The sequence below is a fragment of the Crassostrea angulata genome, chromosome 1, assembly GCF_025612915.1.
Source record: "Crassostrea angulata isolate pt1a10 chromosome 1, ASM2561291v2, whole genome shotgun sequence".
Taxonomy (NCBI): domain Eukaryota; kingdom Metazoa; phylum Mollusca; class Bivalvia; order Ostreida; family Ostreidae; genus Magallana; species Magallana angulata.
The window spans coordinates 11,569,560-11,588,377 of record NC_069111.1 but is presented as its reverse complement, the minus strand read 5'-3'; the positions used below and the strand labels follow the sequence as shown (position 1 = coordinate 11,588,377).

The window sequence follows — 18,818 nt, the reverse complement described above, 5'->3', positions numbered from 1 at the left end:
ACTTCAATTAAACTGTTTATTTCATTATTTTTTACATGGTCCCATAAAAGTGGGGGGGGGGGCTCCATGTTAATTTTCTTTTTTGTATGTAAATTTCAGAAAAATATGCTGCGCAAAAGAGTCGGGGGGGGGGGGCAGGGGGGCCCCACCCCACCCCCCTCCCTGATGCTACATGCCTGTTCATATACTAATAAGAAAAGTATGAACCATGCTTCACTTTCTGAACTAAGAAGATTTCCTTTACATTATGATATTGTCAATAAATTACTAAAATATTGCTACAGATTAGAAAATTTAACAACGGAGTTTCCTCTATTAAAAGATGCATTTCTATGTAGTAAAGAACTTCATTTCGCCCAAAATACAACTTGGTATTCCTCTATTGAAAAGCTGCTACCATTCTTAATATTCAAAACATTATTACATGTTCTAAAAAGGACTTTGTTACTTCTTTAAAACAATCTCAGACTAAAAAATATTTGATGGATTGGCAATACTCAAATGAAACACTTAAAGATGGTTAACTTGTTACTTATATATTTTTGAAAACTAACTTCAGACTGGAAAAGTATTTAACTATATTAAGACCTGAATACAGAAAGCCAATGTAGACTGCGGATATCAGCGCATAGACTTTTCATTGAATTGGGCAGATATAATAACACACCTAGAACAGAAAGAATATGTAAAAATTGTACACTTAATAGAATTGAAGATGAAGCACATTTTCTTATCCAATGCAGAAAATTTACAAAAGAAAGAGAGGAACTATTTGATTTAATTTCATCTAAAGCAAAACATTTTACTAGTTTACAAGACAAACAAATTTTATTTTGGATTATAAACTCTGAAGAATTATAGATATATTAAACTCCCTTGGTAAATTTTTTACAAAAGGCATTGCCTTAATTTGTATTTCCTAGTCAAATATTGTTTTTTTTTTTAACTTTTCAATCATTTGATAAGCTATTTCAAATTTGTAGGTACATTTGTATTTTGACATATTTATGTATGGTGTTTCACATAAATATATAGAAGACACTGTATTGAATGTATAGAAACATACATATATATACTAATTAAATGTTCATGTCTGTCCTAGCTCTTTGAATCATCCAACTCTTTCCCTCTTGTATACATGTATGTTTATTGAATGTTTTATGTACATTGGATGGTGTATGTACAGTCTTCATGTTGTCCCTTGAGGGCCCTTAATTGGTTAATAAAGAAATTGAAATTGAAATATACTGTGTTCTACATGTATAACTAATAAATGTTAGTTCTTCCAAGGCAGGAGAAGTGTAAATCCGGAATTATTTAAACTGTTCTGGTTTTGTTTTCATTTTTATATTACTCTCATTTTTCAAATTTTGGGTTGTTGACACCGACTACGGCAGTACGGCACGGCCGGTGGTCACAGTGGTGGGACAGACGCCGGTGCATTTTCTTACGTTTTGGATCTCTTTCTCCAGGATGTTATTCGTAAGTTATTTTTAGAATATTTTTATCCATAATTTAAACTAAAAATACACCATGACTGTTGAATCGAACAGCGAATAATATTGAATGGCTAAATTGCGAAATAAACAGATATATCGAGATAAAGCATTAGGCCTAATGTCATTTGCGTTGTGTTTGAAATCCAGAGAGAGGCTGATACAGAACTGTTTTCACTTCCATCTGTACAGTGATTAAAAAGCACGCCTCTGTAATGCATGGTGTACTCAGGAGTGATACGAGGCGATTTATGATGAAGATTGTGTCCGGGATCAATAGCGGATTTGTAAATTACACCACGAGCCACTCTTGAATGTTGAGAAATGAAGGTTATCAATCTCATATCACATATTATAAGGTATGTGAAGCATTTCAACGTTGTATTCCCAAATTTGATTATGTTATTTTCTTCAAATTAAATAAATATATTTGGCCATGAAATGCAGTGGCAGCAGATTCGACCATGTAACGTTTATAATGCTTAAACACCCTGATGAAGCAGTTGTGGTGATTGCATAAACCTTATAAACTCATGTGCTTTGAAAATTATAAAATAAATAAATAAGTAACAGTGGCTACCAGTTTAATCAACTAAATTTTATAGGTTAAGGTAGTCCTATACTCGGCACTTAATGGGCTCAATCATTAAAAGCTTAGCTTTAAATGATAAATATAAATTCTAGCAATACATATACAAAAGAAAATATGTATGTTTACATGCTAGTTTGTTTGTTATCACCTCTCAGACGGGTGTTCCCCCTTGCAAAAATTGACAATTATGAAATTTGCCAGACGTCCGTTTTTCATAAAAATAATTACCAATTTTGGGAAAATTAGAACTGAACATACAAAATAGAGTATAAATATTTATTTTAGTCATATCTCATCAATAATTTTGTGCAAGTTTTTGTAAGTAAGTACGCTTTATGGACCTGATGTATCAAAATAGAATACAAAAAATGCAATGCTAGTGTCGCGTTTGATAATATTTTTACTATTTTATGGACTCAAACTTAAATTCATGGTTTTTATTCTATAGATTGACATCTTAGAAAAAAGTTTTAGTAAACTAAATTATATGTTGACGGATTAGTTTTCACGCTATAAGCTCTAAACCAAGTAGACCCTGACGAAAAAATCCAAGTCACATTTTGCTACAGTTTTCTGCCTAGATCTGTCAACAATGATAGATATCATTTAAACATTAATTAATTGACGATTGATTAAATTCGAAATAGCTTCTGTCTCTAAATTTAAACCGGTTTTAGTAAAAGAAAAAGAAAAATTCGGGGGGGGGGGGGGGGGGGTCAAAACAAAGAAGATATAAGCATACCTGAGATCCTGGTTAATCAGAAACTTCGTTTTTTATTTTACTTTAACAGAATCGAGTTTCTCAACATTAATCATTTCTATCTCTCATAGAATGCATATATTACCGTTCTAATTGCTTATTATTGCCATTGTTTACAACAGCGATGTAGAGCAAAATCAATACCGGGTATCAAAAACGCTGTGTAAAAGTCGAACCAATATTGTAAAATCCGTATTATGACGTAGTGCGATACTCGGACTACTTTAAGGTTTGTTTTTCTTCTCGCATTATCAGAAGAATATCAACTCGAGTAACAGAAAATACTTCATATTGAAAATCTTTGTAAATATGTTTGCGTATTACATTTTTCACATTCAACAGAATCTTGGCTCAGACTTTCAAATTATATATAGACAGTTCTGAAAGCAGAGATGTTTTTAAATGGCTATAGTACAATTTAAAACATGACTGGTTTAATATCACTGGCATTTGATTAATCTTTAAACTCATGCATTTCAATTGTCTGTTAGCCTTGAGGTTTGTTTACTTTGTGTAACATTAATAAACTCTGCCAGATTAAAGGATCAACTACAATGTATACACCATTATTCTGATCAGTATTGACATGGCAGATACAGTAATTATATTTATTCAACATGATGGGACCAATCTCCCAAATGGGATATGATAGCCCATTTGAGATATAATAGCCCAAATGGGATATAATTTTAAAGTGCAAAAAATAAAAATTTTTGATTTGAAATTTTTTATATAAATCCACATTAGAATAGTTGAAAAACAACAACTTTTGGTAAACAACTTTTTCTATAGCTGTACTATTGTGGAGATTGATCCCTCAGTATATCCAAAACTTCTTGGGAATCAATCTTACATGTACAAACTATAGACATATAGAAAAACTTCTTAGCCAAAAGTTGTTGCATTTGATTCACATTAATGCAGATTCATATTAAAAATTTTAAAATTAAAAAAAATTAATTTTTGCACTTTAAATTTATATCCCATTTGAGCTATTATATCCCAAATGGGCTACTATATCCCATTTGGGAGATTGGTCCCAACCTGCTCAATATTCCAGACTGACCTCTGCTTTCAAGCAAAACAGATTATCAGAAATTGTGAAATTTCTATATAGTTTTCTCCATCTCCTATGGTTCACACTGTATATAAATGTATATGTTACATTTAATTTGCAAGAAATCACAACTCCTTCGTCAGTTTCTTGTGTTTCTGTAATGGACAGTGTGAAAAGCTTGATATATGGGGCGATAAACAACTTGGCAATCAGGCAATAACTGGCACAATAATTTTGAGTGTTCTTGCCTCAGCCGTAATGCCTTTGCTTAAAAATTTGACAATTTACTAACATGAATGATAACACTTCACATTCCATTTATAGAAAAATAACTATTCAAGCTTTTTGTCCCTCAACTTTTTGTCTGTACTCTCCTTTTTGAAATTATACAATGCTACATGCATGACTTGTATACATGTATTTAAGTAAAATAATAAGCTCCCTATGACTCTTGATCAGGCTTTGCACTCCAGGTAAATACAGGTAAATAAATATTGATTACTGTATGCCCTACCCCAGACACAGTTAAACTTATCTTTTTTGTATTTGAGGTGTATTTTTCATGACACTGGCTGAGCTACATGTATTGTAAATTTTACACAGAATTCATATAAGATAGAAACTCTTAACTAAAGTAAATATGAAATACTGGGACTTGTTCTGTACAAATTGTGTAATACACAATTGACAATTGCATAAAACTGAGTAGGTAACTCTTGTTCGTTTGCCGGTGTTCAAGTGGATGGGGTAAGTTGAGTACAAGCCCCAATATTTTTGCAAAAAAAAGAGTAGGCATGCAGTTTTATCTAATTATTATAAGAATAATATTTTGATGTAAATGCAATTTAATGTTTTATAAACTTTAATTAATTTTTGATGCTTGACATGTCAGTTATAGATTTAAAATAAAGTCTGTAAAATTTTTTCAGTATGTTAGAAGTATGACCCTTCTTAAGCAATTCCTTTTCTTTCAAATTGTTCTTAAACTACTACATGTATGGATATTTGACGAAATGTTTAACCTTAAAGTAATATTCAGAGTTCCAGTGATTGCCTATCCATCATGCATGGTGAACTACCTGATTTAAATTCAGACACTCTCAAAAAATTAAGTATTTCTGTATTAGGTCAACCATTAAGTAAAGCATACTTGGATTTAAAGGGGGGAAAGGGTACCATTTTAATGAATGAAATGATATGTATAAACGCCATATAAAAAAAAAAAACAATAAAAAAAAGTTCTTTATTTTTTGCTACAAGTAACACAATTTTATCAGCAGAAGGTATTTCAATGAGGAGGGAGGCATTTCCAAACAAACAATAAATACTTAATCTTTAATAAGTATTTTGTAAAATTCAGCCCTGGTGATGAGCTGAGGCTTTTTGAAATGAAAATTAAATAACTGATAAAAAACAAAACAAACTGAAAATCCAATAGATATATTATGCATAACGTCAGCTTGAAATTTTATTCATTCCAATCGGGGAAGTTGTCTTTTGTAATTAAAAAAATGTCCATTTTATTGTTCATTATTTGAGATGACAGTTATTGTCAGTTATATAATGCAGTTACAAACATGAGTAAAGAAATCACAAATAATTTTATTCATCATCCTAAAAGCCTTTTGGGCAAACAAAGATCTAATACACCTGCTTAAGGTGGCTCTATACACCACTTTTTGATGACGCAGTACTCAAAAAAGTAAATCTGGAAACATGCATTTCCGGTACTGGCTGATTTAAACTGAGGTGAATTGTATGGGAACCGCTATTTTGAAAAATTTGTTAAATGGATAGATTTAATTTGATAATTGGAAAATTCATTACTTACAAGTAATGTGGTATGTGACACCTTCACGTTTTGTGGTATTATTTATCGAAATAAACAATAAAATCAAGTATGAATTTTTAAAGAGTTTCTTTAGCATCATCGATATGTTACACCGTAGCGCAGTGGGTCAGTGGGTTCACTACAAACCAGTAGATCATGAGTTCGATTCCCGTTGAGAACAATAAATTTTTTAACTTTCCAAAAATTTCTAAAACGTATTTTTTGGTTGAATACCGTGAAAGAAAATTCTAAACAGGTGAAAATATTTCAATTATAATATACTTTAATGCACATTAATATCAACACCTAACGGGGATGAGAGGGTTGCTTTGAATTTCTCTCAGGTTGGGATACATAAATCCTATTAGCCTGATCAATGTTCCCCTTTATTTATTTGACTTAGTTTTGCATTAAGGCAAATATATTCACTTATACAGGGCAAAGTCTATAATGAAATATGTATGTATTTATCATTCCAACATTATATTTAGGAAATTTTCTTCAACTCAGAAATGAAAAGTCCCCAAGGTGTTTGGGCCTTGGGACTTAGGAACGATAACCCTTACATGAGGAACTTTCATACTAAATAAAATTTAAAATATTTTTTGTGTTTATTTGCAACGGTTTTCATTCAATTTTTTATGTCACATTTATTAAAATACATTTTCTTATAACATCAAGCAACTTTTTCAGATGATTTGTCAACAGAGTAAGAAAATATGAAAAATTATGTTTTGGGGAAATACTAAAAAAAATTGCAATAATAACGTTTTTGAATGTTAAGAAGTGTTATATTTTTTTATGTGTCTGAAGGAAATATCCATCATATGACAAAATAATTTCTCTTAATTTGTTGATAGCTGTCTTTTTAAAAAATATTTTACAAAAACACAAAAATACATTAAAAAATTCTTTAAAAATACCTATAGTATCCCAATCGTCATTTTGATATTTGATAAGTATATGTTTTGTGGTCTTCTATTGAAAATTGGAATAAACTGTGGGTGTATAGAGCCATCTTAAATTGCATGGCGAGACAAAATTTTGACAAGTGTCGAATATATTGTTTGGCATCAGATCTGAGTTCAACTCAAATCACTGCCTTAATTGAATTAAGCAATATGAGCTGTATTTCTTTAGAATTTAATTCTGTTGCAAAAACCTGCTAGTATGCTGAGAAATACTGAGAAAGTGTAATTATTTAAAGCTATAACCAATTTTGCCTTCAAAGCAATGCAGTGGGCAATTATTAAATTGGCGAGGATCTCAATGACAATGACAATGAACTTTATTCTCAATAAACTGTGTTTATATACAGTGTAAAGAAAATACATTAAAAAGTTTTGAAGATAATTTAGAATTCTGGAAATTAATTAATTTACCCCAAAATGAAATCATTCTAACTTTAATATAAATAATAAGTGGATATCTTCCAATTTCACCATACACCATATACATGTACCGGTAGTTTGGTGCTGAGGAACTCAGATTTAATAAATATGTAAATGTACAGAACTTAAGATGAAGTTTCTCACTAAGCTTTGTTTTTTGGAAACCCCATACTTCACAGCCATATAAAAATATTGGCTGGACAATTTTGTCAAACATGTTTAATTTACAGTCAATTGCTAAATTATGCTTTCTATATTTTCCATTACAACTATACATTGATTTAATAGCCTTTTCATATAGATCATTAAAATTTAAATTGAATGAATTGTTTTTACAAAATGTAACACCTATTAAAATACTTAAAATTGTTAGCTATTTCCAAATGAGAGCCTTCAAAAGTAAATTGGCTACTGCTTTTACCTCTACCGAATATGACAACTTTGGTTTTTACTATTGACCTTAAGATGCCAGTTTTTGCAGTATTCAGAAAAAGTATTCAAAGGGTATTGGAATTCTTCAGGGTTTTCAGACAACAAGTTGGCATCATCAGCATACAGTAGAACAAAAAGACTTAAATAACGATTAAGATCTTTTCTAATCTTGTTGGAGAGACATGTTAAACCTCTAACATTATTTACATAAAGATATATTCTTCTAGGTCATTTAAATACAGTGAAAATAAAAAAGGTGACAAAATTTCCTTGTCTTACTCCAACAGTACATTCAAAAAAGTCAGAACATCTTCCATTGGCCAGTATTTTTGACTTAATACCTTTATACATATTTGTGATAATTTTAAAACATTTTCCATCAATATTATTCAATATAACTTTGTGTTTTCTGTAATTAAATTTTAAAATTCTTCAGAAATATTTTTTGTACAAGCTAACCACTCTGAGTTTAATATACCCGGTAATCTTTTTTGGTACAAGTTAACTATATCTGGTCAATCACTCACTTCCTGTCAGCCTTACTGACCAGTCTGGTCTCACTTTGTCAATCGTCTTCAATCTTGTTAGATGCGTGCCTCGAGCCACTTCGTGAGTCTTTTTTTTGAAGTTACTGCTTAAATTTGTCAGTATTTAACGAGGCCGAGTACAGAACGAGTACGCACGCTTTCGCGCAGCGTTTCATTTGTATTGTGACGTCATCTTTTTGCTTTGTTGACGCCATGGCGTAATGGTTTCAACTGCAGATATTCAGCGGAATTTGTTGAAAATAGCTAGTTTGATGCGTAAAATTGATATTATATTGTGGAATCAACATAAATGTATCGAAGTATAAGCTATATTCGGGCTCGGGTCGAAAACGTGAAGAGGGTTCAGCAAGCCTAGCCCTCTGTCACGTTTTCTTAACCCGCCAAAATATTGCTTAATTCATTTATTTCCAGGCATTAACCATGTATTTTATATTAATGAACCTTAATTTGTGATTTTATATATTTATTTATTAAATAAATATGTCTGAATGTTTTTATAATACTATAAAGATCACTATTTCCGTCTTTGTCAAATAAAAAATAGCCATTATCTGACAAACTGGGAAATTTGGCATACAAAAAATAACTTTGATAAGACCCCTGGAACAAACCAGGAGGTAAAAGGTTTTTTTTATTTGACCATTTGATGCCTTTTAGCTATAACTTTAATATGTAGAACAGAAAAAGCAATCCCTAGGGCAGAAGTTTAAAAAATGTGCAAAATTGGTACATTTCAAGCAAAATCCCATAGGGTCCTATGTTAAATATTAACAAACTTTGAGATGACCCCTTAAACAAACGGTATGGTAAATGTCTTATTTTTTTATCTTAAAATAATAATTCTATTAGTAGAAATTCTTGTAAAAAATTTCATTAAAAAATCTAGGGCAGAAAAAATTAGACCCGGCCTCGTTAATTGTATTTTTTAAGTATAGTTACAGATGGAAATTTACTATACAGATAAAACATTCTTAAAAGTATGGCACGCCATTATGGTCTTTAAAGTAATTTACAGTTTAAAGGTATAAAGTAAGGTCTACATTTTCCTATTTAGTAAATTGTTTTTCTATTTGTTGTACTGGTAGTTTTTTACCAATATATTACACGACGGCTATGTTTCCACACAAAATAAAATATGAAACCCGTGTGACTTTTGTTTCCGTTGTGCATGGTTAGCTATCTGCCTGCACCAGGCAGAATAAACTTTGTTCCATAGGCCAATATGCCAGACAGAATCAAATGCTTTTTCAAAATCTATTAAAGCCCAATACAATTTCATTTTGTGTATTTTAAAAATTTCTATAAGAGAATATAATGAAAAAATATGGTCAACAGTGCTTTAACCTTTACGAAAACCAGCCTGATTTTCTAAAATAAGTTGAACTCTATCTGCATAATTATTAAGTCTTTCATTGATTATAGCTGTAAATAATTTTCCCAAACAGCTCAATAGTGTAATAGGTCTATAGTTCTTTGGATCCCAGGTGTTATCCCCCTTATTTTTATACACTGGAATAATATTACCACAAATCCACTGTGTATAGGTATCATGCCACAATCAAATATTTTGTTAAATAATTCAGCATATATAAAGTTCAACATACAGTCATGTTTACTTTTGATATATTCATTAAATATTCTATCATCTCCACTTAAGTTACTTTTTAATACTCAGGAAAACACCTTTTCAGACCAATCAAGAAATTGCTCAATCAAAAACAGTACAGTGAAAAGGAATTAATTTTGAGCTTTAATGACATAATGAGTTTTTCAACAAACTGTTGAAACAAGCAGAATGAAAGCAAAATTAAACCATTTAATGACCGTAATCATGACCTACATGTCAATACATGTCAATACATGTCAGTACAGAATGACTGCAAGAGACTTAAATTCACACTTACTGGTATTTGGCTAGCAGTTACATACACTGTGGTCACAAAAATTAAGAAAGGGACCTACTATATATGGTAACTGCTGAATTTTGAAAATAACAGTGTGCAAAAATCTAGAAATAATAAGAAATTCATGATATGAATGGTTTTGTCTATTTAATTGTATTTTTGTCCCCCGCCGCAACGCGGAGCGGGGACATAGAAATGCCGGGCGTCTATCCGTGTGTCCGTGTGCCCGTGCGTCCGTGTTTCCATCCGTCACACTTTTTTGTAAGCGCTCTCATGCCTACAAATTTTGATGAATTTTCATTAAATTTGTACCAAATGTTTATATCACTATTACCTTGGTCAAATTCAAAAATCAGCATTGGTCGATACTTTTTGTTGGAGTTATGGGACTTTGACCACAATAATGACTCCATTTTATACAAAAATTGACCTTGTAAGCGCTCTCATGCCTACAAATTTTGACGGATTTTCATTAAATTTATACCAAATGTTTATACCACTATTACTTTGGTCAAGTTCGAAAATCAGCATTGGTCGATACTTTTTGTTGGAGTTATGGGACTTTGACCACAATAAAGACTCTGTTTTATCCAAAAATTGACCTTGTAAGCGCTCTCATGCTTACAAATTTTGACAGATTTACATTAAATTTATGCGAAATGTTTATACCACTAATACCTTGGTCAAGTTCGAAAATCAGCATTGGTCGATACTTTTTGATGGGGTAATGGGACTATGACCACAATAAAGACTCTGTTTTATCCAAAAATTGACCTTGTAAGCGCTCTCATGCTTACAAATTTTGACAGATTTACATTAAATTTATGTGAAATGTTTATACCACTAATACCTTCGTCAAGTTCGAAAATCAGCATTGGTCGATACTTTTTGATGGGGTAATGGGACTATGACCACAATAAAGACTCCATTTTATCCAAAAATTGACCTTGTAAGCGCTCTCATGCCTACAAATTTTGACGGATTTACATGAAATTTATACCAAATGTTTATACCACTAATACTTTGGTCAAGTTTGAAAATCAGCATTAGTTGACACCTTTTGTTGGAGTTATGGGATTTTGACCACAATAAAGACTCCGTTTTATCCAAAAATTGACCTTGTAAGCGCTCTCATGCCTATAAATTTTGACGGATTTACATGAAATTTATACCAAATGTTTATACTACTAATACCTTGGTTGAGTTCGAAAATCAGCATTGGTCGATACTTTTTGATGGAGTTATGGGACTTTGACCACAATAAAGAATCAGTTTTATCCAAAAATTGACCTTGTAAGCGCTCTCATGCCTACAAATTTTGACGGATTTACATGAAATTTATACCAAATGTTTATACCACTATTACTTTGGTCAAGTTCGAAAATCAGCATTTAGTTGACAATTTTTGTTGGAGTTATGGGATTTTGACAACAATAAAGACTCTGTTTTATCCAAAAATTGACCTTGTAAGCGCTCTCATGCCTATAAATTTTGGCGGATTTACATGAAATTTATACCAAATGTTTATACTACTAATACCATGGTCAAGTTTGAAAATCAGCATTGGTCGATACTTTTTGATGGAGTTATGGGACTTTGACCACAATAAAGAATCCGTTTTCTCCAAAAATTGACCTTGTAAGCGCTCTCATGCCTACAAATTTTGAGGGATTTACATGAAATTTATACCAAATGTTTATGATACCACTAATACCTTGGTAAAGTTCCTAAATCAGCGTTTGTCGATACTAGTATACTGCTTGACCGGCAGGGGACCCAGGAATTCTATTCTTGTTTAGTTAAACATGTACATTAAAATTGAGTTGCCATAAACCTGTGGATGCTACGAATAAACTGACAAATGCAAGTTAAATGTCAGCTTACCGGGGATGAACTCAATAAATGATGTCATGACATAAATATTTTACCAATGTTATATAATAAAATCTGCCAGCACCGCAGTATCTCAATTTCAAAACGACCCTGATATATTTACTATTTAATTACTCTATAGAAGCAGTATTTCAAATGTGATTGATTAATGCAGGTTGCTGTGTTTCAAACAGCAATACAGTTGATATACATGTATTCTGTACATGTTGCATTGATTTTCCATAGACCAACACATCTTAATCCACACAAGCACAACAGCAGTTTGCAAAGCTGGTAATGTTCCCCATGAATTGATTGTTGCTGTTGAGGGAGTGTATACTATAAAAAGGTAATTGTGGCACCATTGTATCATTTCTCTAAATCACTATTTCAATTTACTTGAGTGTTAAATTGTACCCTTCCATATCACAAAGCATGTTTGAACCATTAGCTACATTATACATTGAGATATATATTAAGATATTTATCCAAAAGTATTAATTATACCCCCACTCTGAAGGAGAGCGCTAGGAGGTAAACTGTGGTTTCATTCGTTAATATTCGTATATAGGCATATTAAATTTTTGTGGATAAAGTGAAAACTCAGTTTCAACGATGCATAAATTTGTAGCCAAGGATCCTATCAATACAAAATGCTAATAGAAATTGCACCTCAACAAACATTAAATTTTGTGGATAAACATTACATCAAAATCCACAAAAGTTGGTATTCAACGAATATTAATGAAACCACAGTTTACTGTTTTGTCTTTGTGTGCCTCTCTGTCAATAACAGTTTTCTGTAACATTTTTCTCAGCAACTAAAATTTGCATTCCACATATGTTTTGCATGTAAAGTGTGTTGAAAGCAACAGTAGTTATAACACTGTAACACATACACAGGGTAATGGAAGGTTTTAATGACAAGTTTTATTATGACATCACAAATGTTGATCGCTGTAAAATGCAGCGTCACAAGCGAAAATCAACGTTCACGCTTGTGGTTGGCTGTTACTGTGGCTCTTCCGTATATATGAAGTTCATATATACGGAAGAGCCACAGTAACAGCCAACCACACAAAGTAATGGTAATGGTAATGCATTACCGGGTACTTTATTCATGTAATGGTAATGTAATGCATTACTTCAAGAGAATTAAGTAATGGTAATGGTAATTTAATGCCCAAATTCATGAAGTAATGGTAATGTAATGCATTACTTTACCATGTAATTCACCCCAAGCCTGATATGAACTAATACCCTTAGCATAAAGTTTTTTTTAAAGGTATAAATCATGTATATAGACAAGGCAAGAAGTAAAAAAAAAATGTAGATATTATAAGCATTAAATCATTATATTTAGCTCACGTGAGCTGAAAGCTCAAGTGAGCTATTTTGATCACATTTTGTCCGTCCGTCCATCTGTCCGTAAACTTTTCACATTTTCAACATCTTCTCCAGAACTGCTGGTCCAATTTCAACCAAACTTGGTACAATGCACCTTTAGGCAAAGGGGATTCAAAATTATGAAAATTAAGGATCACACCCTTTTACAAGGGGAGATAATAAGGAATCATTAATTTTTTTTTAGAAATCTTTAAAAATCTTCTTCTCAAGAACCATTTGGCCAGGAAAGCTGAAACTTGTGTGGAAGCATTTTCAAGTAGTGTAGATTTAAAGTTGTGAAAATCATGACTCCCAGGGGAAGGGCGGGCCCACAATGGGGGGTCAAATTTAACAAAGGAATATATAGAGTAAATCTTTAAAAATCTTTTTCTCATGAACCATTTGGCCAGGAAAGCTGAAACTTATATATCAGGAACTTATGTGGAAGCATCCTCAGGTAGTGTAAAAATCATGACTCCCGGGGTAGGAAGGGGCCACAATGGGGGGTCGAATTTTTACATAGGAGTATATAGTGAACAGTGTGTTAAAATCTTCTTCTCAGAAACTAATCAACCAGTAAAGCTGATACTCCTTTGGAAGCATCGTCATGGACTTTTATTTATGTAATATACCACATTATCCACATATTTTTTATCATGACTCCATTAATCTGATTTTATCATGCCTATTGTTGCTCAGGTTAAAGATGTAGTCTCATAATTGCAGCGGTGTGTCTGCATACAAATTTTCATAATGCACTGACACGTGTTACGCAATTTGTATGCACACACTGCTGCAGTTATCAGACTATATCTTTCAAAATATAATGATTTCAATGCTCAATATATTGCAGTTGCTTGAAGTTTTAACAAATTATTTGTTTATATTTACATCCACCAAGTATGATTCCCTCTATTTCTTAGAGATATTTATTGTATATTCATAGCTCTGAAGAAACTGACAGGACTGAAATCTACATGCCCCTTTTATCAATTGGTCAAAGTTTTCAGCAACCTAAGAAAAGTAAAGGACTGCACAAAATAATCATAATGATGTCAGATGCAAATTCAAATAGAAGACAATTTGGCTGTTTCTTTTATCTAACATACTAATGTACATTAACAATAGTTTAGTTGATTTTACTTACTTTTGACAATCATTTTATTAATTGTTTTTATCTTTTGCTAACAGGGACCTGAGGCATATATATGTCATGGTGTGTCATTTTATTTAACAATTAAGTTTAGGAGTTTACTTATGCCACATGACAAGTATTTAGTGAGGGTCACTCTGCTCTACTAATTAAGTATCGCCAATTAGTCAATATAATTGTTCTGAGATAACTTAGCTTTTGAGTTATTATCATGAGTATTATTATTTACTTTTATTTATTATCTTTTAGATTAGATAAAGTTAGGAATTTATTCAAGTCAGTCAGACACTTTTGGCCACTACCTCATGTTGCTTTTGTTTATTTAGTTGACTGTCCACCAGTCTGTCAGTAGACTAAGCAACATCGAGCTAAATTTAAATCAGACTCATTTGGCATTTCGTGAAATAATTATTTTTATCGTGTTCTATTTGATTACAGTTAATAATTCATACTTAATTTGAATCGCTGAATCAAGAAATTGTGAAACCTACCTTTGTGATATATACACTCTATGCATATCCGACCTCATGATCAAGCCTAACAATAAATATCAAGTTAGATAACAGATAATTTTTTCTTTTCAGAATGAGTAAAAAGAAACGCAAAAAGATACTTTTGCAAGTATTTTTTGTCTTCACAATATTTTTGTTTTATCAATTGATAATGCAAATTGTTACAAAAATAGACAAACACGGGCAAGATGTAAAGGAAGAGGAGATATGGAAATTTTCAAGACATGAACCGAATGGTACCCTTGTGTTCGATGCTGTGGAGCGACCAAAATTCTGCAATGGATGTTTCAAGTTTGGTTACCATATGCTGAAAGAAGAACCTGCCACGTGTCAAAATCAAGAAAATATTCATCTAGTGTTCTTGATATCAACAACGCCATTATCTCTCAAAAAGCGTATGATCATCAGGGACACATGGGCTAGCTATTCAAAGAAAAACACTGCCAACATTCGCTATGCATTCCTTTTGGGTGATATTGCAGAAGAAGGGATACAGGAAATGATAAACACTGAGGACAAATTTTACAGGGATATTTTGCAAGGAGATTTTCCTGAAAACTACTACACATTAACCATTAAGACTCTCATGGGTTATCATTGGGCTGCGAAACATTGTCCGAACAATACGTTCATCATCAAAACTGACGACGATGTCTTCATCAACATACCTGCAGTTTTAGACATGATCAAGAAACATGAGAATGTCTTACAGAGTTCCATTGGAGGATTTTGCAAAAAAGATATTGAACCTGTGAGAGACATAAAATCAAAGTACTATGTCTCGCATGTAGAGTACCCACGAAAAAGGTTTCCCGGTTATTGTTCGGGGACAGGATATGTGACCAGCATTAACGTTGTAAAACGAGTTATAGAGGTCTCTAGGAATATTCCTTTTTTTCACTTAGAGGATGTTTATATTGCATTTTGTTTAGATCATTTGAATTTCACTTTGCAGAATATTGAAGGTTTTAACACTGTTTATGATGAAGTCGAACATGCAGATTTATGTGAGCTGAAAAGCAATTCTGTTCTGGTTGTGCATAATTTCAAGAAACGGCCTTCTTTTTTAAAAGAAATATGGAATAAACACTGTGACATTTAATCATATGACAATTTTGAGCTGGATGCTAAATTATGAACATTTTAAACAGCATTATGTGACATTAAAAGGAGTCCCATTATATATTTATTTATAAGCATTTACTCTTGATTATGCCTTCTCTTGAAATATTTTTCATATTTAAAATTTACGGTATTTTATGTATTTCATAATTTATGCCAACACTTGAATGTTTGTTTTATATTATTTGAATGTGATATTCTAATTTTATTATATATACATTTAATGTACAGGAGTATCTATAATCCATTTAATAGAAATCCAAAGAAATTGCAGAAAAATGTACAGTACCCTAATGAATACCAATGTTGCTTATACTAGCTTATCATATACAAACACCAGTAGCATATGTTTTCATTACATGCTCTATTTGAATTTTTAAAAAAAAGTTTCTTTTTTAATAGAATAAAATTAATGAATATAATGAAACCAAAGAAAGTTCGTTCAAAATTATTTTAAACATTAGGTAATTTTCTTGGTGATTTAAGTAAGCAAGTTTTTGAGGTAACTGCTACTAAAGAATATTAAAGATATGAATGATGTAAATCTAAACAGGTATTTTTGTAGATATTTAATGTTTATTCACCATTATCATGATTATATTAAACATATACATGTACATGTATTAATCATAGAAAACTGAGATTGTAAATCTCATAATGATGAATGCTAGCTATGATGTGGAAAAAATTGAATTTCTAATAGTTACCACACTCTACTTGTACATTATGTACAAACATAAAGAAAATGTGATTTAAAAAAGCATTAGTAATCTCTATGTCAAATGTTATATGAAATGATGTATTTATTTTTATGCAACATTAGAAATTATACTTTAAGTTAAGATAGTATCATGAATATTATTATATGTTTCAACAGCATTGTATACAAAATATTTTAATACAAAATACAATCAACATGCGAGACACGCAAAATGTGAAGCCAGATTTATTTTTCCTTTTTTAATTTTGAATTTGTTTTGCTTTTTTAATTCGTCTCAGGAATATAAAACAATTAACTTCTAGGATGACAAGGCAACCTTGATTCTAAAAATTAGACAGGGTGTTATATGTTCAGCATCACATTTATATTAAACATTATCGAAATGTGTGTATGAATGAAACTTGATTTAAAACTCTTGTTTTTACTAAAGACATATAACAGAATAGGGGCCATGGTATTAAAAAGGGTTACTGAATCATATTGTCTGTTAAAGTTGTCTAATACAATGAATATGATTGTCTGCTTTGTCTACTTTTCTGAACAGGCTGCTGTTATTCTTTGATTTAATATTTTTGACATTTTTGATAACAATTGTCTTGCGAATGTATTTACAGTCTTGTTAACAGTAAACCAACATTTATTCGCATGCTTGATTTTTTCACGAGATTCGCAAAAGCCACTTCGTTGCGAATATTACTCACCACGAACCAATCCTCGCATCTCTGGTTATTTTCAAAATTATATTCTACACCTTAATCGCAAATTTTATTTGCGGCGAAACAGTAAATCTGTGGTAAATTGCGAAAAAGAGTCGTCGCAAATAGAACTTGGTTTACAGGATATGTCCTATATGTCTTGATTTACCTATGTACACAGTTTTAATCATGTAAGTTAACATATCATTCCAATAAATATTTTTTTGAATCATGTATTTTTATAATTCTTGTATTTACTAACAAAGATACAGTTTAGAGGCACGGTAACAATAAAAGGTTGATGAGCCATGTGGCCTAGCTAATGGAATTGTCTTTTTGTTTTAAGTTTCGTACCTGTAATGATTCAAACCTTACATAATAACATCCTGCTTGGGGGAAGAGAGGAAGAACTTTCGTCACTTAAGTATTAGTTGACTTCTTATTACCGGTAATAGAACTATAGATGCTGAAAGGACTAAAACTATGAAAATCGGCCCTATCACCGATCTGTGTCATCTTTTGTGGGATTGAAGGTCACAATACTTGCTTTCTGAAGTTATTTACTTTTTGTCGTTATCTCTAATCGTTGAACGACGTCCTCTTTATACAAGCCTCTTAAAATAGCATGGAATTGTGTGTTCTGGCATTTTGACGTCATTCCGACGTTCATAAATTTTATATGAAGCTGGGTTGGTACTAGATAAAACATTTAAAGGTTGACCAAAATAGAAAGAATTTTGCTAAAATTAGATTTGATATTTATTCAGTAAAAAAAACCAACAACAACAATAATAAAACAATGATGTGATAACATATCATTTATTTGATGTATATCGTTTGATGCCTTAAAAATGATGATTATTTAATCACAGATTCCTATACGGCTTATACATTTACACCAATTATATTACCGAAAGTAAATTCCAATTTTGAAAAAAAAAATGAAATACACAAGTGCACAAATCTAAATCTAATCATCATATGATGATCAATTTCTGTTCAATTTATGAGTAAAAAATTTATGAGTAAAACAAGAAAAAATTTCTAAAGAAAAACAGATTTCAGGAAAGACATGTGACAGAGGCACCTGACGTTTAAGTATTAATTTTTATTATGACAATTTATAAGTCAAGTGCCTGTGACATGCGAGTAGTAAAAACAACCAGAATATGGGTTTACGCTTTTTCAAAGTAATGTAGATAGAAAATTAAAACTCTTAAATTGGCCAAAACGATCACTTGTGTTTCCATTTCTGGGGTCAGCTTAAAGGTCCAAAGGGAAAAATCTAGCATTCCCTATCTTTTTTGCTAACGCGGGTTATGCATTTATTCTGCAATGTCGCTACC

At 31.5% G+C, this 18,818-nt stretch overlaps 1 protein-coding gene across 9 annotated transcripts; it reads left to right on the top strand.

Annotated features, from left to right (window-relative positions):
- The first annotated feature begins 1,348 nt into the window (after positions 1-1,348).
- Positions 1,349-17,706, top strand: LOC128181042 (beta-1,3-galactosyltransferase 5-like). 9 transcript variants are annotated; one of them, XM_052849315.1, is made up of 5 exons: positions 1,364-1,482; positions 1,689-1,855; positions 12,130-12,232; positions 14,216-14,292; positions 15,007-17,706. In XM_052849315.1, exon 5 carries the CDS (start codon positions 15,008-15,010, stop codon positions 16,034-16,036), a length of 1,029 nt encoding a protein of 342 aa, XP_052705275.1. In that variant the 5' UTR covers positions 1,364-1,482; positions 1,689-1,855; positions 12,130-12,232; positions 14,216-14,292; position 15,007; the 3' UTR covers positions 16,037-17,706. The 9 variants fall into 9 exon arrangements, 8 of the variants coding, with proteins under 8 accessions (XP_052705311.1, XP_052705284.1, XP_052705275.1 ...); XM_052849351.1 differs by lacking the exon at positions 1,689-1,855 and having other exon boundaries at positions 1,349-1,482; XR_008243283.1 differs by lacking the exon at positions 14,216-14,292 and having other exon boundaries at positions 15,108-15,245.
- The last annotated feature ends 1,112 nt before the right edge of the window (positions 17,707-18,818 follow it).